Genomic DNA, 27,813 nt, shown 5'->3' on the forward strand with positions numbered 1-27,813 from the left:
CCAAACCCTAGCCCTAACCCTGACCCTGACTCTGACCACAAGACAATTGAAGCCGTCGGTCACTGGCAACCCTTGCCCTAAGCCTAATGTAAAACCTAATTGCGACCCTATGCCGAACCCTATCCCTTCAATAAAACAAAGCCTGAAATAATTGTCGCTGGAACAAATATCAGATCACCATTTGATCATAGGTGTTGTTCATGCCAACAGGTTTCATTTAATCTATTTTGTTTTCTTTTTCTTTTAATCTTACTTTATCTGTTCAATACAGAAAATTTTGTGACTTGACATAATTTGTTATAGCCATACGTGTACCTGTAATCTTCTTGATATATGACTTACAGTGTAAGAACAAGTATTAACTGCTATGATGTAATTTCATATGATTCTTGATAAGAACCATTCTGTTTTATTGTGGCCTTTCCATGTGTGCATTTAAACGCTTTCAAAAATACTGTCCTGCCACAACAAGTTGGAAAATATACTGTTGAAGTACTTTGCCATATAGGCCTGTTTTCATCAGTCCAAAGTTGCAAAATAACCCACTATTTTCAGACTTGGGATATTTTCCTGAAGCTCTAAATTGCGTCTTCACAAGACCGATACGCTCATCACACATTGGCTCAGACGGGCGAAAATTAGCCCGCTATTTCCCCAAAAGCACAGTGACGCCTTCAAAGAACTAACCCTCAATATTGAATGGTGGTGGTTAATTTACCTGACTGCTAAGAAAGCATAAATGCTTGTAAGTAAGCAACCAGACGGCCGGCGGCTTTAGGTCCTCTCCGACGGACCCGGTAATGAGGATTAATGCCTTACCAAAGGGCACTAGCGCATTGACTTGGTTTCAAACCCGGGTCACCGGATTATGAGACCACTGCTCTACCGACTGAGCTATCGCACCTCCTCTGGCTATTTTGGAAACAAGACCAAGATTTCTCAGGATATTCTCTTGACAAATTGCAACTGCGGGCTGATGAAGACGCAAAATAGCTGGCTAATTTGAGATCGGGCTAGTTAAAATAGCAGGATATTTTGCAACTTCATACTTTCCTCACGTGACAGGTTCTATTTAATCTGATAAACATGTACATGTAGGTGCCACAAGATGGTATAAATGCTAGAGATAAACATAACAGATCGAAACGCAATTATCTTTCTTTTTCTTTTTCTTTGTTTTGTTTCATTTAATGTATTATGTATTATTTTCATGCTGCAGATGCAAATTGTGCAAATATTTTGGGTGTGTTTGTTATGCATATTTTGTATACTTTGTATACACATGTTGTATTATTTGTTTATATTTAGTTTACATTTTTTGATACTTTTTTGTTTTAATTGATTGTCATATAGAGCCAGTTACTGCCTCATGTGTGTAGTCTTTCTGTTGGCTTAATACTCAAACCTGTAAGTCAGACTCCTGTGTACATGCTCTGTTGGCGTTACTTTTGTTCTGTATTTTACATTTCTGTAAACCATAGTAAGAACGTCTGGAGAAGAGTATTAGCATTTAGTACATACATGCATTGTAGATGCATTGTGGATGATCTGAATATAGAAGTAGATATTTTCTTCAATGAACTTGGTACTACATGTTTTTCTGTCGGGAGTCTTCTCGATACCTGTAAAGAGAAACCTCATGTACGTCAAACTTGAAATGCCCACAATGCTAATATTATTGAAGGAATAGAGGGGCTCTGTATCGAGACTAGGGTAAGCTTAGTGCTTTCAGAACTTTATTTTTTTTTTCTCTCTCTCTCTCTCGCTCTCTCTTGTTTTGCAATTCCTCTGATACTCAACAAATTGCGGGTCGTTGTCTTTCTGTTATTTACTTGGTGAGATGTATATATTGATTTTGTATATATTGCTCAGTTCTTTGATATGAAGAAGTCTTGCTAAAAGTAAGCTTAACTGAAACATATTAAAATTGTTGCCTTTCATTGCAACATTGATTACAAAAATTCATTTTGCATTTCAATATTTCATCCTTTATTTTGTGTATTCAATATAAGTGGTATGGAATGAATAAAGTAAGCGAGGGTGAATGAATGTGATTGTGGTGTTGAGAAGTGATGACTACATGTACTATTACATAATTCATACCCCTTCTAAATTTGAGGTTTTTGTGTTTTTCGTAAATCAAGAATGAAAATTGGACTGGTTGGATTATTAGGGCCTTATTGCATATATTTTTTTCAAAAAAGTGGTACATTTCATTGTAAACAAAAAATCTCAATTCTACATCGTACCAGCTTACTTCGAAATGCCTTTTTGTGAAAACATGCCTCTTTATTCATGAAATGTCATGGGTAATGTTTGTGAATTAAACCCCTCTCATCTACAAAATGGTCTGGTCCAATTTACCCAACACTTTGTGAAAACCCTACAGCAAATCTATGAAAGGTTGCATCATCTTACGCTTTCGTTTTATGAAAAGGTTGTGTAATGCGACCACCCGACCAGACGAGATAACCTAAAGATTCAAAGTAAGCGGTATAAAGATTTTCTCCCAATTTTTTTCCTCCTCCCCTCCCCTCACCTCACCTTCTTTCATTTCTATTTGTATCTTGTATCAATCTGTCTTCTTGTCTTAAGTCCTCTTTTATCACACAGTTTCCCAGTATACAAACCCTTCACCTCTGCCTTTTCTGTCTTTTTTAATCTAAAAGTGTGTTTTGTCTTTAACAATCTCCCATTCTTGCTGCCGTTGTTCCTTTATTCAGATTATCCTTCTCTTCATTAACCATTAACAAACATGGAATATACCTGCATTACAAAATTCCCCATTCTCTGAAGCAAATATATGCATATGAGTCCAAACTTTTTAATGGTGCAAATTTGTAAAGGTAGAAGCTGTCTCAAATTAAAGGGTTACCGGTAATCATTTGGCAAGTATTGCAAAAAAAGGAAGGACAATTATTTGTTTTTAAACACAGAAATTTCGTTTCAAAATTTCAATTTTGTGAACTGGTTTGGAAAATATTACCTTTTAATGCTTCTAACTTGTTTTTTTTTATGGATAACAATATATTCCAAATTGCGCTTTTTTGGTTTGCAGGAGATTGGACTTGTCTCAAGTCTCATACTTTGATATTTTAGCTGCAAAGTTGCTACAATACACCAACTATATGTAACAGTATACATATGTAGATATATATTTCCCTAAAAACACAATCTGTTTCCGTCATGTAATGCTCATATTTTGGCCATTAATCTTTTCTCCTTATCACTTCTATCTAAATTAATGTACATTGACCTCCTCCTTGAAACTAATGATCAACGAAAGCTGATGATTACCACGTTCATTCCCAGAATCAGCATCATTAATCAATATGAATGAAACTCATGAAGAGACCACTCAATGAAATAAAACAGACACAGTAGGCATATATTGATGCATATACATGTATGTAATTGGTTTTCAGTCTTTCAGGCTCATACAAAACTAGTACAAAGCACATACACATATGGGGAAGACAAAGAATGAAAGAGATTTATTCATTGAAAGCCCTTCAAAAATTGTACAAAAGCTTTTTTCTCATTCAAATATTTCAATATCAAAATATATGAAACATCAAATATAGAGAATACTTAATCTAATTTGGATTCAGTTGTAGGTTTATAGGTGTACTTTGAAGACACTCGAGAAGTATAAGTACTTTTTTTTAAACAGAAAGTAGGAATGAAAAATTGGTTACAGTTGTAAGTTTATTGTCTGCTGAAAGCCAGAAGGGTGTCATTAAACTCACATTTATACAGACTTTATTAATTCCATCTCTAAACGGTTATTTTGAATTTGAAAATGCAACATGTTTTTAAAATCAATATTACAAATATGTAAAGTTACACATATTCTATTGGTCACAGACCACAGAAATTATATCTTCTTCTAAAGCAATTGTATCTGTATCTTCTCAATAAACCCTGATCTGTTAGTACAATACATGTATCTGTTTTGATTTAGATAAAGTTAATGGTTGCAATATATATATATATATATATATACTTCTGAACAGATAAAATAAGATACCCGGTACAGAAAAAAGTTTCTTAAACAAATATATACCTGACTATTCTTTATAGCTACAATCAGTTGGTCACATCGAAGAGTATGAAGTAATACTGCATCACTATGAATATACTGCTTGTGTGACAATTTCTTCTTTGAAACACTAGAATGCTAACAAAATAAAAACAACAATAATATTCTTATATGGATACCATGTCCAAAACCATAGCGCAGTGGTGTATTAAGTTACAATATTATTACGGGGTATATAAATATATAGATTTCATCAATTTCAATTTGAAAGTCAAATAATCTTGAATAGCCGGACTCATTAACAAATACATGTATATAGATAAAAGCTTGTACATTTACATCCCATACAATTCTTTGCACTTACAAAGTTATATAAGACAAAAAATTGTGGAATAAGTAGCAATAGCTGCAAAGAAAAATAATAATCGCCTTTAGTCTTTTACTAAGAATATATACACTACATTATTTTTCTCTATTTTTAATTTGTCATGAACCTCATCATTTCTTTTCCTTTTGACATGCTCTTATGCTGCGTCAAATTAACACAATTTTAGAGTAAGCGTATGAAGCCTTTCATAACTATCTTAAACGGTTTTAACACTATGATCATTTTCAAAAAGCTCTGCTTTTCCAAACAAATTGATTTGTTCACTAACAATGTAGTACTTGAAGGCACAGGAATGTGATTAGAAAGACAAATAAAATGGAAGGTAAAGTATCAAAAAGCAGCTCAAATATGTAGCCAGTTTGACATCCCTATGATCAAACTTACAAGAAATACATTACAAATTGTAAGCGATAGTTTGCTATTTCCTCCTGGGTCAGGTCATATTTACAAGTTTGATAATACACTGTTTCCCATAAAGTTGGAGTACGGGTAATTTTGCCCTCTCATCTCTTTCCATGAAATAATTTTGACAATATGGTACATTCTTGATAGCTAAAGCTGATAACTTCTCAGAACGTTATTGTTCAATCTAAATAATCATAGAGATTTGTAAATAAAGTTTTGAGAAGAAATAAAATATATCTTTCGAGAATAAACCATATAGTCACAATAATTTCATGAAAAGAGGTGAGCAATGAAATTATTCCAACTTTATGGGTAACAGTACTAATACTGCAGACATCCTTCCTTTAAAGGAGATTGAGTTACCCCAAAACAACTCACATCTTTGTGAATGTCACATATCGTAGTTTTAACAAATATCTCAGTATGTTTGACGATACCTTAAGTTTTTTATGTAGATGTATACATTTTTAATGTAAATGTACAATATATATTCAGCCATTTTGTTATCTTAAAAAACATATACATTCCCAAGAATGTTATTGACATTTTTAATTGACATATTTTCCTACAATCGACCTCTTTGAATTTCTCAACATAGATAAGATTCTATATTAATGTATTCAATTTCAATTCAATTCAATCACACTATATGAAATTGCAAATCCATCTCACTATATAGCATATATTTACTTTCGACTGCAAAACAACTTCATAGACACCATATGAAGTTAAATTTATAGAGAATGCATTAAACGGACGCCCATATGGAAATCAATTCTAAAAGTTCAGATCTGACAACATCCCTCAAAAACAAAAACTGACCATATGATATTTATACACATGTATTGCCATTTCCATAAAACCTCACACAACGTTGAATATTCAGAAAGTGGTTAAAAGCATGTATCTAGTACATGTATACCACTGCATACCTGTATTTTATTATATAATTTTCATTACCTTTTGTAAGATAAATTTTGAAGTTATACGATGTCAAATCAGGGTCCACATTTCTGAAAATGTGGTTTGAAGTGGTTCAAAGCAGTTAGAAACGGTTCCCACCAGACACAGTGGATATTCCAGTAAGGCCCCTATTTTTAAACTCTTCATAGAATTCATATTCCTTCTCTATCTGTCTGCTCAGGATGAAGGCCAGAAGCATCACCAGCAGCTAAATCAAGAAATGGAGAAAGATTAAAAGATATAAAAATGTATTATTGTCAAGAAGCAAAGTTAGATGTCCTGACTGAATACAAATAGGACAAGCTAATTCATTAACAGACACTTTTTTTTAAATTTGAATAATATTTTTAAAAAAAACATCCCCAGAAATTGCAGAAACAAGCATATTTTCATATTTCTTACAGAAGAAAAGGAAGGGGAAGAAAAGGAAGGGGAAGAAAAAGAAGAAAAAAAGAAGAAGAAATACTTTTATTTATAAATACTACTAGTTAATATCTATTGGTAAATAGCTCCTAATGTACTGAAAACAACCATATGGTTTTAGACAAGTCAATAACTGCATGAAGCATCATTGATGTAAATATACTTTTCTCTGAGTGCCCAATTAGTACTGTAACACTGAGGAATTACTAACCTCCATGTCAGTGACTCTACAGATATTAGGACTCTCCTCTCTGAGTAATTAGTATATACAGTCATGATTTACTCATTCTGTATGAGTGTGACTCCAAAGATAGTCAGTCTCTCCTCCCTGAGTATCAGTTAATATAATGATTGACTCGAAAGATAGTCAGTCTTTCCTCCGTGAGTACCAGTTGATATAATGATTAACTCCAAAGAGAGTCAAATTCGGCTGATTCAGTACAAATTTTAAACCTGTATGAGAACGTCTCTAAAGATAGTCACTCTCTCCACTCAGAGGAAAGTCTATACTTGACTATCTCTGGATAGTCAGTCTCTCTTCTCTGAGTATACTAGTAGATAGGTCATTTACTCACCTGAATGAGAGCGATTCCGAAGATAGTCAGACCAACGATCAAGCTCTTCTCGTTCACAAATAGCACAAAACCGTCGACGCATCCAATGATATATATCGTATCAATAATTTCAGCCGACTAGGAAAAGAAATTTAAATATATGTGCTCGTAATGGTCGCTAAAAGAAGGGAGTCAACTGTCAATTTGGCAGGAGTGGAAAATATCTTCATATGAAAAATGGGTAAATATCACACTCTATTTACTGCCAAACATACTAAAAAGGTAGATTAAGTAGGCTGGAAGACAAATATTGATAAAAGTTACATAATTTGGGTTTTCTGTTGTACACAGAAAACCTAATTTTCAATCAATTTTCGACTTCAAACACATTTGTTTTGAAAATCCTTGCAGGAATGAGTCTTGAATGACATCCTATTTCACATTATGATACAATTTAAGTGAAATTTTGCCATCAAATTGTTGGAGGTCCCAACACTTTAGAGGGGCTTTAATTGTTTTTCTAAATCAAACAATAGACTTGTTATAGGATGCTTTCACTAAGCAATTTACTGGGAATTCTGTTTCCAAATATTCTCCCACATCTTACCATTAAAATGCAATAATGAAGGCTACGTTGTAATCATTGTGATACGAGACATACCTCTGATCTCTGGACATTGAAGCCACACTGTGTGTTGATAATATCATCATCGGATACAGTACGGCAGCATGAGTAAGGAACGCCACACCGCTCTATGCTTGGGTTAGAGTCAGAGCAGTTGTAGTATCGATTGAGGGTCCAATCCCTATAACCTCCATCACCACCACAGCACTCAAGCTAAAACAGGATTTAATCATTAACAATTAAAAATATGGTTTGAAGAAAATTGTTTATTGAGACGTAAAAGAAGAGAGGAACATGTCAAGGGAAGAGGAATTATATAATATTGCTTGATTATGTTTTACTTAATATTATTTTTGTTGTTAATAAAACTCAAACTCAAACACATGCAGTGAAAAATAAGATTGAAAATAAATTTGGAACAATGAGTAATACATTCATGCATCAAATGTTGTTTACACTTAGTGCAATTCGCAAATAAACCCTGAACAATTTCAGAGATGTAATAGCTGAAGTGACTTTGTAATATCCCAGGTAATAAGATACGTGTAGAAACCTTGACGTAAATCTATAAATCACTACTGGACTAGATGACATGCATGCAGGTACCTACCGTTCTTTGTGCGTAATCAATGAAGTTTGTTGTATCTCCGTCCTGTCTGTAGTTCATTATTGCTGATTCAACTACCTCATCGACTGCTGTAAAAAACTACGGGTAGACAAAGACAAAGACATATGGTCAGATGGGAGAGAGAGAGAGAGAGAGAGACATAGAGAGAGAGAGAGACATAGAGAGAGAGAGAGAGAGACATAGAGAGAGAGATAAAGAGAGAGAGTGAGAGACATAGAGAGAGAGATAAAGAGAGAGAGTGAGATAAAGAGAGAGAGTGAGAGAGAGAGAGACATAGAGAGAGAGAGAGAGACATAGAGAGAGATAAAGAGAGAGAGTGAGAGAGAGAGAGAGAGAGAGAGAGAGAGAGAAATGGGGGAATATGGACATAAGAGCAGAGAAAGAAAACAAATTATAGAGACAAGAGAAAGAGAGAGAGATAAAGAGAGAGAGTGAGAGGGAGAGAGAGAGAGAGAGAGAGAGAGAGAGACATAGAGAGAGAGAGAGAGAGAGAGAGACATAGAGAGAGATAAAGAGAGAGAGATAAAGAGAGAGAGAGAGTGAGAGGGAGAGAGAGAGACATAGAGAGAGAGAGAGAGACATAGAGAGAGATAAAGAGAGAGAGTGAGAGAGAGAGAGAGAGAGAGAGAGAGAGAGAGAGAGAGAGAAATGGGGGAATATGGACATAAGAGCAGAGAAAGAAAACAAATTATAGAGACAAGAGAAAGAGAGAGACAAAGAAAAATAAAGTGAGAGAAAGGGAGAGACAGAGAAAGGGAGATAAATAGTCAAAGATGAGAAAAAGATGAGAAAAAGAGGGAGCGAGATATACAGTGTATAACAAATATGGGAAAGGGAAGGAAAATGAGTAATAAAGCGATAAAAGATATAGAGAGAGGGGTAGAGATAAAGAGAGAATGAAAGAGGGATAGAGAGAGAGAGAGAGAGAGAGAGAGAATATGGACATCAGGGAGCAGAGAAAGGGAACAAATTACAGAGAAAGAGAGAGAAAGAAGTGACAGAGATGAGAAAGAGAGGGAGCGAGATATAGAAAACATGGAAAAGGAAAGGAAAATGAATGAGTTATACAGAGATGAGAGAGAGTTGATTATATAATTGTCCTTGAATATCAAACATCACACAAATACAATACATTTTTATTTCATGCAAAATTTGATTTATAGACACTCAACTTTATTTGAAACATATTTGCTTTCTATTCACTTTGAACGCTTTTATACGTTGGATTGGGGTGACCTCGTTAGTCATAAGGACCGCTATTCATATTATATAACTTCCTATACATGAAGGCCGCTATTCATAAGGACCGCTACTCATAACACGAGAAGTAACCGTCTTCTTGTATTATGAATAGCGACCCTCTTCTTATATTATGAATGGCTACCCTCTACTTCGATTATGAATAGCGATCCTTATGAATAACGACTCTTTTCTCAAATTATGAATAGCGGTCCTTATGAATGGCAGACCCCGTTGGATTAGAGTGCAGTGCATGGTCATGAAGGAACAGATGTTAGGTGACATATAGCACTTTAATTGGTAATTGAAACATTACACTAGCTGTGACTCGGTCTGGAAAAATATTTACATAGCATACATCCAGAACTTTAAACTACAAAAAAAGGGCGGGGGCTTTAGAGTTGAAATACATGTAACTTTGTGTGCTGTAAAAATATTTGCTCCTATGTCTTTGTTAGATGTTACATGCAGACATCCCAGGTCTACTACTTGGCATGCAAATATTGGAACTATCAGTCAGTCATCTTACAATAGTGCACAATAGCGCTATTGTAAAGCTTTGACTTTACAATAGTGAGCCTGAATATTTGTTGGAAGGGAAATCCCACTCTGTGCAGAGGAGGAGGAGGAGTGAGGGGAGAACTGTAAATATTTGATGGTGGAGTTCAGTTTTTAATTGTTCTCTGATATATTAATCTCCATATTCAGAATCTTTATTTAAGAAAGGCATACTGCTTCTCATACCACTTTCTTATAACAATTCATTTAAGGCACTTTAGTGTGCGGAAGGACATGCCCCTTGCCCCCTCCCACTATATCATATTGAAAGGTTCTTGCCCCCCTCCCACTATATCATATTGAAAGGTTCTTGCCCCCCTCCCACTATATCATATTGAAAGGTTCTTGCCCCCCTCCCACTATATCATATTGAAAGGTTCTTGCCCCCCTCCCACTATATCATATCAAAAAGTTCTTGCCCCCCTCCCACTATATCATATTGAAAGGTTCTTGCCCCCTCCCACTATATCATATTGAAAGGTTCTTGCCCCCCCTCCCACTATATCATATTGAAAGGTTCTGCCCCCCTCCCACTATGTCATATTGAAAGGTTCTGCCCCCCTCCCACTATATCATATTGAAAGGTTCTGCCCCCCTCCCACTATATCATATTGAAAGGTTCTGCCCCCCTCCCACTATGCCATATTGAAAGGTTCAACATACCTGTCCACTGAAAGCAAATGCCAGGATACCAGCTGTAACTTCTAAGATGAAGATGAGGATCATAGACAGATAAAACTGCAAGACAAAATAAAAATACAATAAGAAAGAAAGACCTACTGGTAAAACAGTATAGAAATGTACATAAGAAATTCAATGGTGCCTCCTACACAGTTTCCTATCCAGCATAACAGCCCCCATTTGAAGGCCAAAGGGACAAAAATAGTATGACTTGCAATAGGTCTGCAGCACAAGGCTCCCATTTCTTTTTGGTTTGTTTTCACACATTGAACAGAATATGGAGGTTGAAATTGTAAGTTTAAGCTCCAGTCTAGAACAGAATTTCTTCTCTCTTTTTGTCTTGCTCTGTTAGGTGTCATAGACCACAAACACCCTTCAAGGTTGAATATTATTGGGTATATCTGATACGGTCAATCTTGTTCGGTGATATATACAGTGTATACATAATGGCAAGCTGCCAAAGCCAAAATCGATAGAAATACATGTATATCAATGACTTTGATATCCAAATTTATATTCCATCAGAAAACTATGTCCAGGAAATTTTATAAGTTAATACCATCATGTTATATCATTTGATGCCAAAACTCTTTATTTGCCTATTGTTTTTTGAACAATATTAGACGTTTCAAACGTATAGGAAAAATAATAAAATGCAACTTTATAATTATTAACTGTGGATGTATCATTAAAGATTAGGACCAGTTATGGTCATGCGATTGCATTGTGAAAGAAACGTTGTGGAATCGATCAGAAAAAGTTGTTCATCTAGCATATAAGTATTGGTGTGTACTGCAAGGTTCTGGAATCATCAAAATGATAAGAAATTTGGCCCAGTCTTGATAAAGTTACAAGCATTGTACACAGAAAGATGTATATGGGACTTTACGCACACGTGCGCGACATGTGCATTTATCTCTCACAGGCCAATAGATAAACTAATATACCAAATATATCAATTAGTAGGCAGTTTCCCGGCAAATTTTTTATCATCATGTATTAGTCAAAACATATTCTTTCACATGATTGGTAATGAGAGCTTCCTTTTCATTTTTTGAAATTGGAGCGTTTCCAATACTGGTCTTTACCTTTAAATATCTGGCAAACTCATGACACTGTATTCAACAATTTTCATTGCTACAATAACTCCACACCCTCTGCTCTGAGCCGGAACCAGTCACAAAATAAGTATTAATGTATTCAACAAAGTAAAAGTATGCTCCTCTGACTCTAAACAAAACAATTCTCTTTAAAATATATTGTTGAGGGATGAACTCATAAAAGTGAAATGCTTACAAAAGTCAGAAGACATCAGTTCTCCTTGCATGCTACCATAACCCCACACCCTCTGCTCTAAGCAAGAAGCAGTCACAAAATAAGTATTAATGTATTCAACAAAGTGGAAATATGCTCTCTAAACAAATCATATTCTCTTTAAAATATATTGTTGAGGGATGAACTCATAAAAGTGGAATACTTACAAAAGTCAGAAGACAGCAGTTCTCTCTGAGGGCGCCAATGAACCCAGCGAAGTTAAGTATGATCCCAAGACCGCCGACGACCACCATGACGATGGCAGGATCTGTGAAGAAGTCCAGGTATGATGTGACTTTGACATTGTCTCCTCTCTCCACCAAGGCCCAGATACCTATACCTAATACAAACCAACATACCAGCTGGTGGAGTGGATGGATACAAATTTGAAAACAGAGAAATGTTAATCTGTTGATTGTTATTCACATTAATTTGTCTAGCCTTGATACAGGAACCACCCACATTGGATTTTAAAAAAAAATTGAAATGTACACAGTAGGAATGTGACAGACATTCTTTTTTCCTCCTCCTCCTCCTTCTATGTATTCTCTTTCTCCTTCTTCTTCTTCTACATATTTTTCTCCTTGTACTTCTTCTTCTTTTATGTCTTCTTCTTCTATTTATTCTCCTTCTTCTTCTTTTCCTCAATCTTTCTTCTCCTTTTTTTTTTTAGTTCTTCTTCCATTGTAAGTAAATGTATATTCCACAGAGTTTTTTTCATTTCAAATAAAGGCTTCATAGAGTTGAAATTTAATATCTAATTTAATAAAATTCATCTTTACATCTTGTTATAAAACGGTGAATGATAGTGTCACTCTACACTTAAATTCCAAACATTACTTAATTTTATAATTACATGTATTGTAACCAATTTCTTCTTCTTCAAGGAAACCGGGTATTTGACATGACAGAATCATTTAATAACATGTTTTGCAGAAAATGATATCCTATATATTGACATTTCCATACTTAGTTTGGAGCAATGAGTGCAAAGAGAAAATGACTCTATTGTTTCAACCCCATTATCTCTTTGGAGCAAAAGATTTAATGCCTGTCTGGCCTTAAACACATGCTATGTATATTTCCATTTTTAACCAAAACAAAATCAACTTTCATCTTAATTTTGTAGAGAACAATTCTTACATTGTAAAATCAATTCAGCATTTTCTAGTGAATAATATTCCGCTTTTATATAGCGCTTAATTAAAATGTCTCTATGCGCTTTACAGATAGATGTACTAAATATAAACAAAAGAAAATCATGACAGCATTTTTCAAGGTTTCTGAAAATAAGTAGCACCTTGTACTCTTTTGCTTTTCAGTTTTTACTACAAATCTTATATTTTAGCAAATGCTTTACTCATGGTTCTTCTCTCTCGGAAGTCTTTAGCACACTTTTTGAAGAAACCTCTGATATAATGCAATGATTTCATAAACATAAGACATTACATCACTTATAAATTCCTGGTTGGAAGAATGTAATTGTTTATGCTGTCCCATTTAAGGTTGACATTTTTTTGTGGTAATAATACAAAATATATCATATAAAAAACATCTGATTTCATCAATCTATTCAAAGAAAGAGCTAGAGTCAACCTTTTTTTTTTTTATCCCTTTAGTTTTTGGAAAAGAAAAAAAAACTTAAACCGAAGGTGGAATATTTCCATGCAATATTCTCATTCAAAAGACAAATATTTCCATATTTTTTTCTGAAATCATTATTGGTGTTCTGTTGTAATATTAATACAAAAAGATATCGTATCACAAACATCTGACGTTATTAATCCATTCAAAGATAGAGCTAGAGTTGACATTTTGGTTTTTCATATCTTTTGTTTTTGGCAAAGGAAAAAACTTGAACCAAAAGTGGAATATTTCCATGCAATATTTCTTGTTCCAAAGACAAATATTTCCCTATTTTTACAGATATTATTATTGGTGCTCTGCTGTAATATTAATACAAAAATTTATCATATAAAAAACATCACATAATCAATCCATTCAAAGAGAGAGCTAGAGTTGACATTTCGGTTTTTCATCTCTTTTGTTTTTGGACAAGAAAAACAATATTAAACCGAAGGTGGAATATTTCCATGCAATATTTCTCATTCAAAAGAAAAATATTTGCCTATTTGTTCATATATTATTTTTGGTGTTCTGTTAAACTTCGACCATATACTTGTAACACAATACAGATATTTCCATTTCAAACATACAGCGGAATCGTCATTAAAATGTTAAAATTTAAATAGCACAAAAAATAATAACACATGATCTGTTTATCATTAATCAAAAGCAAACACAAGACTCAGTCACAGGTGGTATAAAAAATGTGTAATCCATGTCGTATGTCGTGTAATGTTCATTCAATATATTATACCTCTATACCTTCTGATCTCGTGATAATATAAAATTCCTTACCCAGAAGAGAAAACTGAGGGCATACAGTGTATACTTCACACACGGGTTGATGACGTTATTCGGTATTCGCTCAGGCGCCACCATTTTGAACTCTCTCCACGTTGAATGTGTGGACGATAGCTAGCTAGCTGTGTAGTGCTGGTCGCAAGGCTTCCACTGCCAGTAATTAACAGCTATCTAACGTAGATAACACCTGTTACGATATCTAGGAACACTAACCCGATCCAGTGCTGTATGGTTTCCCCAACAAACCGTGTATAGTATTCACGCCACTATACAACTGTGGGCAGTTTCTCCATCAATATGTAGATTGAATACTGATGTAGCTCACTGAACCCGCTTCAAGAAATGACAATAGACCATAACACTTATCCTATGCCCCCGCCCAACATTATTGGCACCACCGCTATCACTCTTTTCTTAGTAAACAACAAAAGAGGCAAGGAAGTTCTTCGCGTGGGTTCGCTGCTTGCAACCGGTTGAATGCTGTAGGTCGTGAATTGTTTGTGTCTATGCACCGAACCATATCATTGTACAATGGGCATAGCTATAGAGCTGACACAGAGAGATATAATATACATACAATCATTAGAGCTGAGGTTAACCATTGTAGGCATACTCAGATTACTACATTTGTCGGGAACCGGACGTCAATGTTTTGAGGACCAAGGCCCAAAGTTGGGTCAAGTCAATTTCATCACTCCGAACTTTCTTTCGGAAAGGAAACAATAACTGTCACATAGGAAGCGAAACTAACTAGACCGTTGGAGTTTGTTTGTTTTGATGTGCGACTAAAAGAGAAAGAGAGAGATATAAGAGCGAAAGGGAAGGAGTGAGATACTAGAAATAATATTAGAGGGAGATAAAAAAGAGAGGGAGATAAAAATGAGAGAGAAAGGAAGAAAGAGAGAGAGAGAGACAGACAGACAGACAGAGACGGACAGAGAGAGACAGGCACAGAGAGAGAGAGAGAGATATATATATATATATAATATACATACAATCATTAGAGCTGAGGTTATTGTAGGCATACTCAGATTATTACATTTGTCGGGAACCGGACGTCAATGTTTTAAGGACCAAGGCCCAAAGTTGGGTCAAGTTAATTTCATCACTCCGAACGTTCTTTAGGAAGCGAAAACAAGTAGACCGTTTGGAGATTGTTTGTTTTGATGTGCGACTAGAAGAGAAAGAGAGAGAAAGTAAGAGCGAAAGGGAAGGAGAGAGATACGTACTAGAGAGAATATTAGAGGGACTCAAATAAAAAGAGAGAAAAAAAGAAAGAGAGAAAGAGAGAGAGAGAGAGATGGCGAGATATACCTTATCGAAAAACTGCAAGAAAAAAAAAAGATTTCCATGAAATACGACCCTCAACCGTCTGATATTTGACCTACGTTTAATCAAAAGCAGGGGTATGATTATACACCCTCTTACTTGCTATTTAAAACGGTGGATCAAGAAAGGAAAAAGTGAGAAAAAAAGAAACAGGGGAGAAGAAGAGAAGGAATAAATAGAAGAAGAAAAAGAAGAAGAAGGAAGAAGAAGAAGAAAAAAGAAGAATGTGAAGAAGAAGTAGACGAAGAAGAAGAAGAAGAAAGAGAGAGAGAGAGAGAGAGAGAGAGAGAGAGAGAGAGAGAGAGAGAGAGATGTCTCAATGATAGGATATTCACGGATTCAGGTTTTGAAAAGCCTTTCAAAATAAGGTTACATACATTCGAGAGCTACAGGGGTAAATTGGGGGTAGGATATAGCTTGTGCCCCCATAATATTTTGAAAAATTATTCAAAGAAAAGTACACTGAAGAAATATGACAAGAATCTGCCTTTGGTGTATTTTCAAATCAGGTATTTTTTAGGAAACTTTTAGATGTTCCATTTCAAACACTTGCTAGAGTGTATGGAGTAAAACCTAATCCATGCATCAATCTTAAAGATAGAATATCAACAATTCAGTCACTTAAAATGAAAACAAACACCATTTATAAAAAAAAGAAGTAGGTACCATGCAGTTTATCGTTTGTTCATTCTCTCTCTCTCTCTCTCTCCCTCCCACACTCCCCGTCACTCCCTTCTTCCCTCTCTCCTTCTCTCTTGTCTGATGGTGTGAGAAAATTGAGATGTGGACATCACAGTGAACCAACAACCCGCAAAAAACAAAAGTAGAAAAAGGTTTCACAAGAGTGACACTAGCCGTTGTGCACTGTAGCCTTTGAGTAAATGTAAATATTATGTATTGAATATTTGGGGTAAACCACAATGAAAGATGAAAGCTATTTGATGTAATTTTTTAAATGTTGAAAGTTAAACTTTGAAATACATAATAAAAAAGCTATAACATAACTCAAAGCACACCAACATAATTTTATCTGTGTGGTTACATCATCTAAATCAATTATGAGTGCTTTCATGTTAAAGCCCTCAAGCATTTTAGAATATATAAAAACAAAATAATCACAACAGAATAGACACTTATTTTTGCATAAAACTTTATTCGCTGCAAGGTACAGAAATAAATGGAGCATGCATTTATTTCACTTTTGCATTTCAATATTAACTTTTTCTTCATTGAACAGTGAACATAAACTGCATTTTCGACCAGCAGACTGAATGCCTTTACCAATCTAGAGCTAATGAGATGTAATAGTAAAAACAAGTTGTGTTGTTATCTAGTCATTTGAAAATTTAAAATGTATTCTCCAAGAAAATAAAATAAAATGGACTTAACTCAAAGGTTCATGTACAATATTGAACTAAAATTAGATTAATCGAAATAGAAGAAAATATTTTGTGGTAAATTTAATAAATGTCAAGGATAATTTCCAACTGATCAACAGTGATATATTTTCATTGAGGGGACATGTGTAATGCCTTCTTTCACCTGTGTGCCAAAGTTAAAGTTTCAAAGCTATTAATTTGATCTCATTTGTACTAAAATCATAACATTTCAGCTATCCTAACTCCAAAACCTAATCAGTTTGACCACTCAAACTCAATATACATTAATCACATCTTCATCCAATGTTTGCATGGTAAACAGGAGGAATTTTTACATCATCATTTCATGCATGAATATCTACATCTAAAGTTGTGTTCACATATGACATCATGAACCGCCATAAAAAAATGACTCAAGCATAGAGCGCTTCACACTCCTGGAGGGGCGTTTCACAAAATTTGTCATCAGTGACAAATGACAGTTTTTGTTATAAGCTACTGAAATCCTTGCTTCTGATTGGTTATCAGCAAATTTGTCACCTATTTTTGTCATTTGTCACTGGAAAAAGGCTTTGTGAAACACCCCCCTGTACCTTGAAACTCATAGACAAGTGAGCACACTCTGGGACCATTGTTGCAAGCAACGCAGCTACTATTTTTCACCACATTAGCCAGTCATTTACAAGTACAATGGCTTTTATTTTACAGCAACAACATTTCTTTTGAGGCAGTTTATCCAATCTTATGTGAACAAGGCGTAAATCTTTGAAATTAAAAGTACTGGAGATACAGTCATGCCACCAAATAGCATTACATTGATTGCATATCAAGACATCATATACATATTGCATGTTCAGATTATCATTACAGCAGGACACATAGGAAATCAAAATCCTTACCAACAAGTTTTTAATAATACAGTCAAATTTTTCAATTAATTTTATATTTTGACTAGTTCTGAAGCTTTTAGGCAACTAAAAAAGAGTCTTCAAGCCATCAAGGTAATCAAGGTAATAGAAAATGCTCTTGATTTAACAACTTCAAGTTCATTTCGAGAAAAAAAAGTCTTACGGTACTCCTAAAATAATGAAACAGTGTACCAATCTTAGTTTCATCAACTTTGAGCTTAGATATTTTTCAGCAAATTTCAATGCTGGAATTCAAGAATAGTATAGTGGAAGACATGCAAAAATATAGATTCTTGAAATTAAAATATACTCTGAACCATATACATTATACCACCACCCTCATCATTGCTACATTTAAATATCTTCTCTCTCTCTCAAACTAATAAGCACAGAAGTATATTACTGATATACTACTTCTATATTCCCTTGTCCCAAGGATACACAATTATCTTAAAGGTAATACAAAGTTTTGGGAAATTTGGGAAATTGGGTGGATAGTGATTCTTAACAATTTTGATATATTTGGATGCCCCTGTGGATGTATTATAAGCACTAGAAAATTTAGCCTCTAAAACACTTCTGCTTTCGAGAAAAATTTAATATAAAAATTTACCGGTGCTCCCAGTAAATTTTGATAAATTTCAAAAAGTGCCTACGGCCGTACAATGGTAGCTGCGGCCATGAAATTCTCAGAATATGTAGATGTGATATATAACTTCCAAACAAGAATAGCAAATTGGTCGATTTTAGTCAAGAAACATTGTTTTATAGCTTAATTAATATCTTGACAAAAAGAGTGTATTATTTACAATTTCATAACTTTAAACTCAATTTCAACTGCGACAACGATCACTGAATATTGAATGATCGCATATGCTTCCAATATGTTCATTTGAACCAAATTCATGACCCCATACCAAAACTTTGTATTACATTTAACCAATACATGTACTTAGACAAGTTGACACTATGGTACTTCATTGTGGCTTAATCCAAACCCTATATACAGTACTTATAATATTACCCTCATAGTTACTCCTACAATAGTGATTCTCACTTTATCTCCACTCAAATGATAAACCAACAGAAATACAACAAATCATAAAACTACTATGAATTCAGACATCCAAGAAACAGACAAGTCTATCTGAATTAATCTCTGTACAAAGTATATACATCTCATGATAGCACTACAAACTTAAAGAAGTACAAAACAAACAAAACAATTGCAATCAACAAACAAAATGAAAGATTGCTGGTAGTACTGGTGATAATAAAAGGTTGTAAAATATATATCCTAAACAACACGCAATAAATGTTTTCTACATATGTTTTGGCATGTACTTAAAGGGATAGTTGAGTTCTATTTTCAGACCGCAAATGCCTTCAAAGTGCATAGTTATTGCTCTTATTCTTATCTATGACATTTACAGGGCCCATTTAGAACCTAAAATTGCTATGAAGGTAATTTTAGACCCCCAAAATGTGTGAAATTTAGCCGATACGATCATACCAATTCAGCTCCACTTTTAAAAAAAACATGGTGACCGTTAATTAATTATTCAGTTAAAAATAACAATACATGAGCAGGCTAATTGTGGGTAATATAAGCAACACGAAAATGCCAACAAAAAAGCCTACATCGGCATTGGCTGAAATACGACATAAAAGGCGTTATTTCATTTTTTTTCAACTTTTTTTTCAAATTGTTCAAAATATCTAATATTTGTGGTGGTACACAAGTATTGGAAATGGTTATATTTCAGCCGTCTCTGAACCGATTTTGATCAAACAAAGATGATTTTGTCATTTAAATATTATGTTCTTTTAAATTTGACAGTCAGTTTTTCATTATCTCACACAAAAATTATTTTGTGTAGCGCCCTCTGCAACAGAACTCAACTATCCCTTTAACAAATACTAAAAGACTGGATGGAGAAAGAGACAACAAAAAGCTTTCTGTAGAAACAGTACCCTATAATAATTCTGAAACACTTCTTACATGTAATAGTGGTGAAATGATGAATCATTGTTTAGTATCGTTTAGGAAGGATAAAATCATTGGTTTTAAGAAAATTTACATTACTTTGCATACCTTGCAGTTTTTTGTATATATTTCTACAATTCCAAAGGGACTTGGATATTCATACAGTCTCAACAAGCATTTGAAAGAGATAACACCTTTTACTTTATAGAAATCTTGATAGAAAAAACGGAGGGGTAGAAATAGCGTATTTACAACTACAAATAAAGTGGCAGTATTCAGAGGAAACTATACTCGTTACAGACATGTTGCAGTATAATGCTCATCAATATAACAACAAATATCAGCCAATGTTCAAATGATAGAATAGATTTCAACAAAGTACCCGGTACGGTCATATTGTATGCACCATGAAGCTTGCAATAACACTATTTGAATTCTAAAGAAAAAAGGGAAATAAAAAAAAAGACAATACACTGCATATCGAGCCCATCTACCGCAAGACTTTGTCCCTTAATTCATTGCAGGTTTTCTCTGAGAAAGTTCAGGCATACCCTGTGTGCACAGTAGATGGGCATCAATAGACATGCAGACAATGGATGTATGGATTTACATTTCGTGAGCAACACATACCAAAGTCTTTGATAACAAATTTCAGTCTGCACATCGTCTGAATGATTATCAGTGATCTGTTACAATGCCACCACAAAAGCTTTTTGTTCTGTCAGTAAAAAATAACCCCATACCACCCCTCCCTCCCCCCCAAAAAAGTCTGCCAAGCACCAAAATATGAAAAGTACAAAATCAATATCAATATGTGTGAATATACATGTATAACCCTTTCAACATAACATAATAATATTTTCATGTAGATATGATAAGATGCCAGCATTTCATGGTTATATCACAATGACACACAAGTATATATATATTGTTTGATAGCTTGCCTGAGACTTGCTCACATAGCATTGCAAGATAAACACACCACAATATATACACATGATTGGTTGATATTATGTATTGATTGCAACATTTCTATAACACATATTAAAGGGCAAATATCAGTTCTTGTATATTCCTTTCTGGTAACCGTTGGTCAAGAATCATCAGTTTGAATTTTAAGAACAATTATGAAGCTTTCCACAAATTATCTGCCAAATTGTTTTCTTTAAAATACAACATTTGGAATATATGTGGTCAACCAATTTTCATTTCCAGATATTATGAACAATTTTGATAGGTGGATGATTCAGTGAAATGTCTCCAAAAAAACATACTTTTATTAATTTGATTCCACCCAAATAAGTGATGTTAAATCTTTCAATATGACCCTTGATTAGTGTCATTACCTACCATCACTAAATTGTCACCACTAAGATCTTTAATCAACTATGTATACGGTCAGTTAGCTGAAATATTTTCCTAATGACTATCAAAAACCCAGTTGAGATGTATCATCTTTCAGTATTAGAGTCTCCTCGTCCCTGTATCAGTACATAGATAATTCTTGTTTAAATCTAGTCAAAGAGGGCAGTAGTCAAGGGATGTCGTCCTATTGAATCATTTGTTTTTTTCTGCCTGTATGGGGGCCTCCTTGTAGAGTCCATTTTCTTTGACGTACTTGACGACGGGTTCAGGGATCAAATACTTGACACTCTTGTCTCTTCTCAGGGCAGTCCTAAAATGAAAGAAATCAAATCAAACATAGGAATTATGTAATCACAACATGATAACTGGTTTCCTTTTTCTATATTTATCATTACTGAAACTAGAAATTGAAGACATTCCAATGTAGTTCTATAACAGAGCACATACCAGTTGTTCAACGAATTTGATACTGCCATTGTAAAACTGGCAGCTTTAATACTTCAGTTTGCCATTACTAGTCGGCAGAAGGTAACAAATCTGATTGGATGTGGCATAGAACTATATTAGATAGCTTATACATATACCAAGATGTGATTGGTCCAGAGCTCGTCACGTGAGAATAAGAATTTTTTTTTTTCTAATTTTTTTTCTCCAATCTAAAAACAACAAAATATATATATTTTTTCTTGAATAATCTTGAAATATTTTTTTTTGGTCAATTTTTTCATGATTTTGTACTTTGCTTACATATTGATTAAACATGTATTTAAACTTCAGTTACAATGGAAGGAAACTTTGTTTCAAATATCACATCAACTTAGAATAGAAGGTCTATTTATTTTAAGACCTTTTTGATGGGTATCATTTAGAATCACCAGGACTCATTCATTTTTTGAAGCGGACTTGAAGACCACACGCTCACTTACCTTATCTTAGTCGAGCTGATTTCATTGCTGATCCACTCTGTAACTATGTGAATGTTGTCCTGAGTAATGATTAAAGAATGAAAAAAACAAAACAGACAAAGCATTACAATCATTCAAAATAAACAACAGCAAACAATGTGACTACATTGTAGGTATTATCCTAAATGTAAAAAGTACACCCTGGTATACCTATTCTATTCATGATTGAAAAGGACAGAAAGCAAGAGATGCAAACAGTTTCACATGCCATTTTGTAATCTTCTTTTTATATTGCTATTTTTTTTTAAAGGGTAATGCACATTTACTATACAATGCCTATTTTGTTTAGCCCAACCCATTGTATGATCGTGTTCATAGTACATGTAGCTCTAGTATGAAACATGAAAGACATGAAAGAGAGAGAGAGAGAGAGAGAGAGAGAGAGAAAGAGAGGGAGGGAGAGAGGGAGATAGAGAGAGAGAGAGAGGGAGGGAGAGAGAGGAGGGAGAGAGAGAGAGGAGGGAGAGAGAGAGAGAGAGAGAGAGAGAGAGAGCTTGTCTACACATTATAAAAGCAAGTCCTTGACATATCACGTTTCATCAGCCTCCACACATATGTCCGTGTGGGAGTTGCACTTTGTGTGATTGAGCTTTCAATTAATATTTTTCAACAACAACAAACAGGATTTTCATCTTAACGAGTCACTGCGGGGGTAAAGAGACAGAGAGAGACGGGGGGGGGGGGGGGGGGGGGGTGGAGAAGGGGGCTCAGATAGTGGGAGGGAAAGTGAAAGGGAGAGGGAGAGAGGGAGAAAGAGAGAATCAGAGACATAACTCAGGGAAAGGCAAATAGAAGGCTAGAGACAATGCATAGGTAATACCAATATCTAAAGAGAAGTGAATAGATGAATAGAAAAATACTGAGCCATCAAAATCATAATAAATTTGGCCCAGTCTTGGTAAAGTAACAAGCACTGTATACAGAAAGATGTATATGGGACTACACAAATGGTGTCGGGCTACTAACCTTGATTTCCTAATCTTTCTATGCTCATTACCAGAGCTGCCAACATTTGATTTGGGTAATCAGGGAGATTTCTGAGAGAGCAGCATCGAACGACTTCATTGTTGGCGGGAACTAAGAATGGCCTTTTAGTGCCCCTGGTGGGGGGGGGGGGGGGGCAGGGGGCAGGCCCCCAAAAGCTCTTGGTTTTAAGCCTCTTTGAAACCCTTTTAGAACACATTTTTTCAATGATTTCTCAAAATGGAAGGCTTTGATATGGCACATTTTATTTGCATACAATTGATAACATATGAACTTCACATCATATTTCAGACTATGAACTCCTGTTACCTCTATTGTGAAATGGGGGATGTACTTGTGGAAGGCAAGGACTGGGGTGTGCTTGAGGGTTTTCCTTGAAGTGACTGGTAGGTTGCTTGCTTGAGTTTGCTAAGGAGGTCCTTGCTATACTCCCTTTGGTAGCATGGGACATCTGTGTTGGCAATTTTCTCTGTTAGGAGTGCTTGAAGTGTTTTCAAATTCATTGATCCCCTGAAATCAGTTTTGTTCTTCCTAACAATGCTAAAAACTCTTTCACATGAAGCATTGGAATGTGGTATCACAAGCAAAGATTTCATCACTTTGCTCAGAAGTGTGTATTTCTTTGAGCCATTGCCATCCTCCATCTTTGAAATTGCAGACCATTTCTTGTCTATTCTCAAGTTTTTGTTCAGGATCTCTGGTTCCCCTGAAAAGTCTTCAACCTGGTATTGTGCAAATTCCAGCTCAAGCTTGTCCAGGTCTCCATTCTCTGATTGTCTGTTCAAAATGCAAGGGTACTTTTCAACAAAGTATTGCACAGATGAAAATGACACATCTCTTCTGGAACTGACATCAATCACTTCAGCCTCCTTAAGGAACTTAACATCTAGTGGCCAGGTTTTCAAGGCATGAACTCAGGTCTATGGTATAGAGGGGTAGACTATTTCTCGATTTTACAAATCTAAGAACTGTTCATACTAACCTGAAAAAGCTCTGTATTCCTTTTGTATTGCCCCTTGCTTTCGCGGTTTGCTTGTGTTTGTCAGATGTGATGTGGCGAAATACATCATTTCTTCCCCCACTCTTGATGGAGATATCTGCGCCGCAAACTGTACAAAATGCGTAGTATTCGCCTTTCGTAGATTTCCCAACACAAGGCCATTCCAAGTGGTAGTCATCTTTATATTTCTGATAATATTTCGACTTCGACATTGTCCTGGATGATATTTTAATACTCAAACAGAGAGCAAAATACAGCCTTGTTTTGGACAAAGTTGACTTACGCCTTCGGAAGATGCAAGTTATATCGATGCGTTCCCAACGGCAAAGGAGATCAGAAAAAACTAGATGGAATTTGACTGCGCGCAGTCGAAAATGATGCCTCCGTCATAGAGCAATTTTACAAACCAAAACAGAAGAAATTTTTCGAAATCAAGTTCAATTGTAATCCATTGACAGGTTCTCAGAATATCGTGATTACAAGCAATTTCTCATATACATATATGACCCTTTGATCTTTGACCTCATGACCCTAAAATCTACTCAGTTCATTGGCTCTGCAAGATGTCCTGAGTTAAATAGTAATCCATCTGTCAGTTCTAATGAGAATGAGTTCACAAGCTATTTTTGCATATATAATGAGCCCATGACCTTTGACCTTTGACCTTATGAACCAAGAATCTACTCAGTTCATTGGCTCTGCAAGTAACATACATGACCTAAGTTTGGCAGCAATCCATCAAACGGTTCTTGAAATAACGCGATCACGAGCTGTTTTTGCATACATAATGAGCCCTGTGATCTTTGACCTTTAACCTCGTGACCCCAAAATCTAATCAGTTCATTGGCTCTGCAAGATACATACATAACCAAAGTTTGGCAGGAATCCATCAATCAGTTCTTCAGATAACGCGATCACGAGCTGTTTTTGCATACCTAATGAGCCCTGTGACCTTTGACCTTTGACCTCGTGACCCCAAAATCTAATCAGTTCATCGGCTCTGCAAGATACATACATGACCAAAGTTTGGCAGGAATCGATCAATCGGTTCTTCAGATAACGCGATCACAAGAACGGGACGTACGTACGTACAGACGTACGTACGTACGTACGTACGGACGGACGGACAACCCGAAAACATAATGCCTCCGGCTACTTCGTAACGGAGGCATAAAAAGTCGGCTTCAAAATCCACTCTGCAGTAACACTGCCATGTTGGTATCAAATGATAATCCACTTAAAAATCACATCGCAAAAGTCCCCAAATCAATCCAAAAACTGATGTTGAAATGTGCAGTTTTTTGGGCCGATCGCAGCAGACAAAGTCTGCTTGTTGTATCAGTGCAACTTCTGGCTGCTCTGACGCGACCGATCGGAAACCGGCACCAACGTACCGGGACGCTACGGGGGCCGGCGAGGAAGCCGCCCGGCAGAGCAAGCAGGCGAATTGCTATCACACAAACACCACTCACATTATCACATGTTCCCAATGGTTTGTTAGATTAGCCCGCCAGTCGTTCGGCGTAACTCTCATTTATTACGCTGTTAAATAAAGTACGATATCACGGTAAATTTATATTCGACGACTGGATAACAGGAAAATTCATATTACAGAATTGCCGTGTGTTTGTATACGTACGTACGAACTCAACATGCTAGTCTTGTGAAACAGTCGTTTATGAAAATAATACAACTTAAAATCTGGAAATCCGGGAGATTTTTGCATGGGGTCGGGAAAACGGGATATTGGGTCAAAATCCGGGAGTCTCCCGCAGGATCCGGGAGACTTGGCAGCTCTGCATTACTCAGCCAGTATACATTTTCTACCAAAATTGTTTGGCAAATGATATTTATTTGTAATCTAGAATATTCAGTGTAATTTTCGTTTGATTCTGTGAGAATTAATTTTCTTTTTTTACCAGAACTCACCTTTATCTTTAAACTTGATAGTAGACCATAAAGTGCCCTACATTTCAGAATAACACTAAATGTACATACATTCAACCCGACCTACATCATTTGCAAATGAACTACCGTAACCATAATCAAGTATCATGAGAGAAAAAGAGCAATAAAAGAGAGCAATACAAAAGAGCTAGAGTAGGACATGAAAGGATTAATTATACTCACTGAATATTTGAACAAAAGGTCTGATTCATAGATGAACTTGTATGGATCAGAACCGCTCCTTGTGATAACCACCAGACCGTGCTTCCCAACAATAGTCTCCAACTGTTACAAATCAAGAGTCAATACAATGAGTTCAAAACAAATATGCCACGATTTAATGCTTGAGTGATTGCTAATTAAAATGATTTGGCATTAGTGCTCCTACACACTTTTAATTCTAACAAAATAAGTTCATAAATGGTCCAATGAACTTTTGTCAGATTTACAATGTACCGGCCTAGACTAGGCTTGTAAGCAAATATATGAGTTCATTGATAACACCATCTTCGGCGGCTTGAATCAATTGTAGGGAAAATAATATAAAGAACCGGCCTGATTCTGGACTACAGTGAATACTGCTAGAGAAAACAGAACAAGCTGAATGCAGTAATATCTCAATTCTGGTATAGCTCCCTCTTTTGGTGTTTTTCACTACAGCTTCATTACGTCAACTGCCAGCATTTCAGAGAACTCGTGGGTGATTCACCAAAGTGTGTGGTAAACCAGAAATTTTAGGATATGCATTGAAAGGCTACATACAGTAGCTCAAATATGTTATCATCTCATTTTTGTATGGGGGGGGGGGGGGGGGGGTAAAGAAAAACACTGAACTTAACAATATGCAATTGCAATTGCTATCCTAAAGTATTTATGCATTCATTGGCATTTTCCATTAAACATACAGGTAATGAAGTTTATTTTTTCAAAATGGCCACTGTAGTTTATTTTCTTACTTTAATAACTACATAGATTTGAACTGACAGAAGTAAAGTCAATATTATAATCTTTGTCATTTCAGTGATAACATTGATTTATTGATGAAAGCAGAGAGTTATTGAAGACTCACATCCTCTTTATCCCATAGATCTGGTACAGCAAAGGATTCCAAGAGGTCTGCCCCACATAGCAACTTGACCTCAACGCCTAATTGGTTGGCATTGGTATTGAGGTTTGGAGCTCCGTACGCATCATCTACCTCTGTATCTGAAATTAGAATAGAAAAACTGGAGTGAGATACTTTGGATAAGAACAATCATCAAAACAAACAATATAAAAACAAAGTAAAAGTTTAATATCTACACAAAAAAACATAAAAAAGCAAACAAACAGACAGACACATGGAGGTTTGAAAACCGTACGCAGCATCTACATCTGTATCAGAAAGAGGAGAAAGATTCTTAAGATCTAACATCTGAATAGGCACAGACACAAACAGACAATTAAACACACACACACACAAACAAACAAAAACAAATACAGCATTAACAAAAACACACATACATAGACACAGTTGGGTTCAGAATCAGAGCAGCTTACATAGGCACCATTTATGTCTGCATCTTGAAGGAGAGAAAGAGTGGGATAGGAAGAAACATATAATGCAATTTTTCGGACAAACAAACAAACAAACAAATGAACAAAGATTTACATAAAAAAATAGGTACACACGCATACACATCATCTACCTCTTATCTGAATT

General features: G+C 35.3%; 2 protein-coding genes across 4 annotated transcripts in view; both read right to left on the reverse strand.

Moving 5' to 3' along the window:
* Window positions 1-3,389: 3,389 nt before the first annotated feature.
* On the reverse strand, window positions 3,390-14,700 carry LOC583302 (tetraspanin-33). The gene is made up of 7 exons (XM_783217.5): window positions 14,242-14,700; window positions 11,988-12,182; window positions 10,489-10,563; window positions 8,011-8,106; window positions 7,437-7,613; window positions 6,797-6,913; window positions 3,390-6,006 (listed from the first exon to the last, which is right to left on the reverse strand). Exons 1-7 carry the CDS (start codon window positions 14,323-14,325, stop codon window positions 5,881-5,883), a joined length of 870 nt encoding a protein of 289 aa, XP_788310.1. The 5' UTR covers window positions 14,326-14,700; the 3' UTR covers window positions 3,390-5,880.
* A 6,663-nt stretch (window positions 14,701-21,363) lies between these two features.
* The window catches only part of LOC577778 (nicotinamide/nicotinic acid mononucleotide adenylyltransferase 1), a 39,141-nt gene continuing 32,691 nt past the window's right edge, over window positions 21,364-27,813 (reverse strand). For all 3 annotated transcript variants that reach the window (XM_011662792.2, XM_011662793.2, XM_777991.5), the window contains 4 exons: window positions 27,181-27,317; window positions 26,295-26,396; window positions 22,142-22,200; window positions 21,364-21,525 (listed from right to left, as the gene is read on the reverse strand). In XM_011662792.2, the coding sequence (XP_011661094.1) occupies window positions 21,408-21,525; window positions 22,142-22,200; window positions 26,295-26,396; window positions 27,181-27,317 (416 nt within the window). In that variant the 3' untranslated portion in view covers window positions 21,364-21,407. The remainder of the gene's footprint in view (window positions 21,526-22,141; window positions 22,201-26,294; window positions 26,397-27,180; window positions 27,318-27,813) is intronic.

The sequence above is a fragment of the Strongylocentrotus purpuratus genome, unplaced genomic scaffold, assembly GCF_000002235.5.
Source record: "Strongylocentrotus purpuratus isolate Spur 01 unplaced genomic scaffold, Spur_5.0 spur5_scaffold_15, whole genome shotgun sequence".
Lineage (NCBI taxonomy): Eukaryota > Metazoa > Echinodermata > Echinoidea > Camarodonta > Strongylocentrotidae > Strongylocentrotus > Strongylocentrotus purpuratus.

What these genes read in the sequence shown, in the direction of transcription:
- LOC583302 (XM_783217.5), bottom strand. Translation starts at nt 14,325, where the DNA reads ATGGTGGCGCCTGAGCGAATACCGAATAACGTCATCAACCCGTGTGTG. An exon ending in TCAATGTCCAGAGATCAGAG is followed by an intron (nt 6,914 to 7,436) that starts GTATGTCTCGTA and finishes TTCTTTTCCTAG; the next exon opens with TCGGCTGAAATTATTGATAC. An exon ending in TCGGAATCGCTCTCATTCAG is followed by an intron (nt 6,007 to 6,796) that starts GTGAGTAAATGA and finishes TTCTTGATTTAG; the next exon opens with CTGCTGGTGATGCTTCTGGC.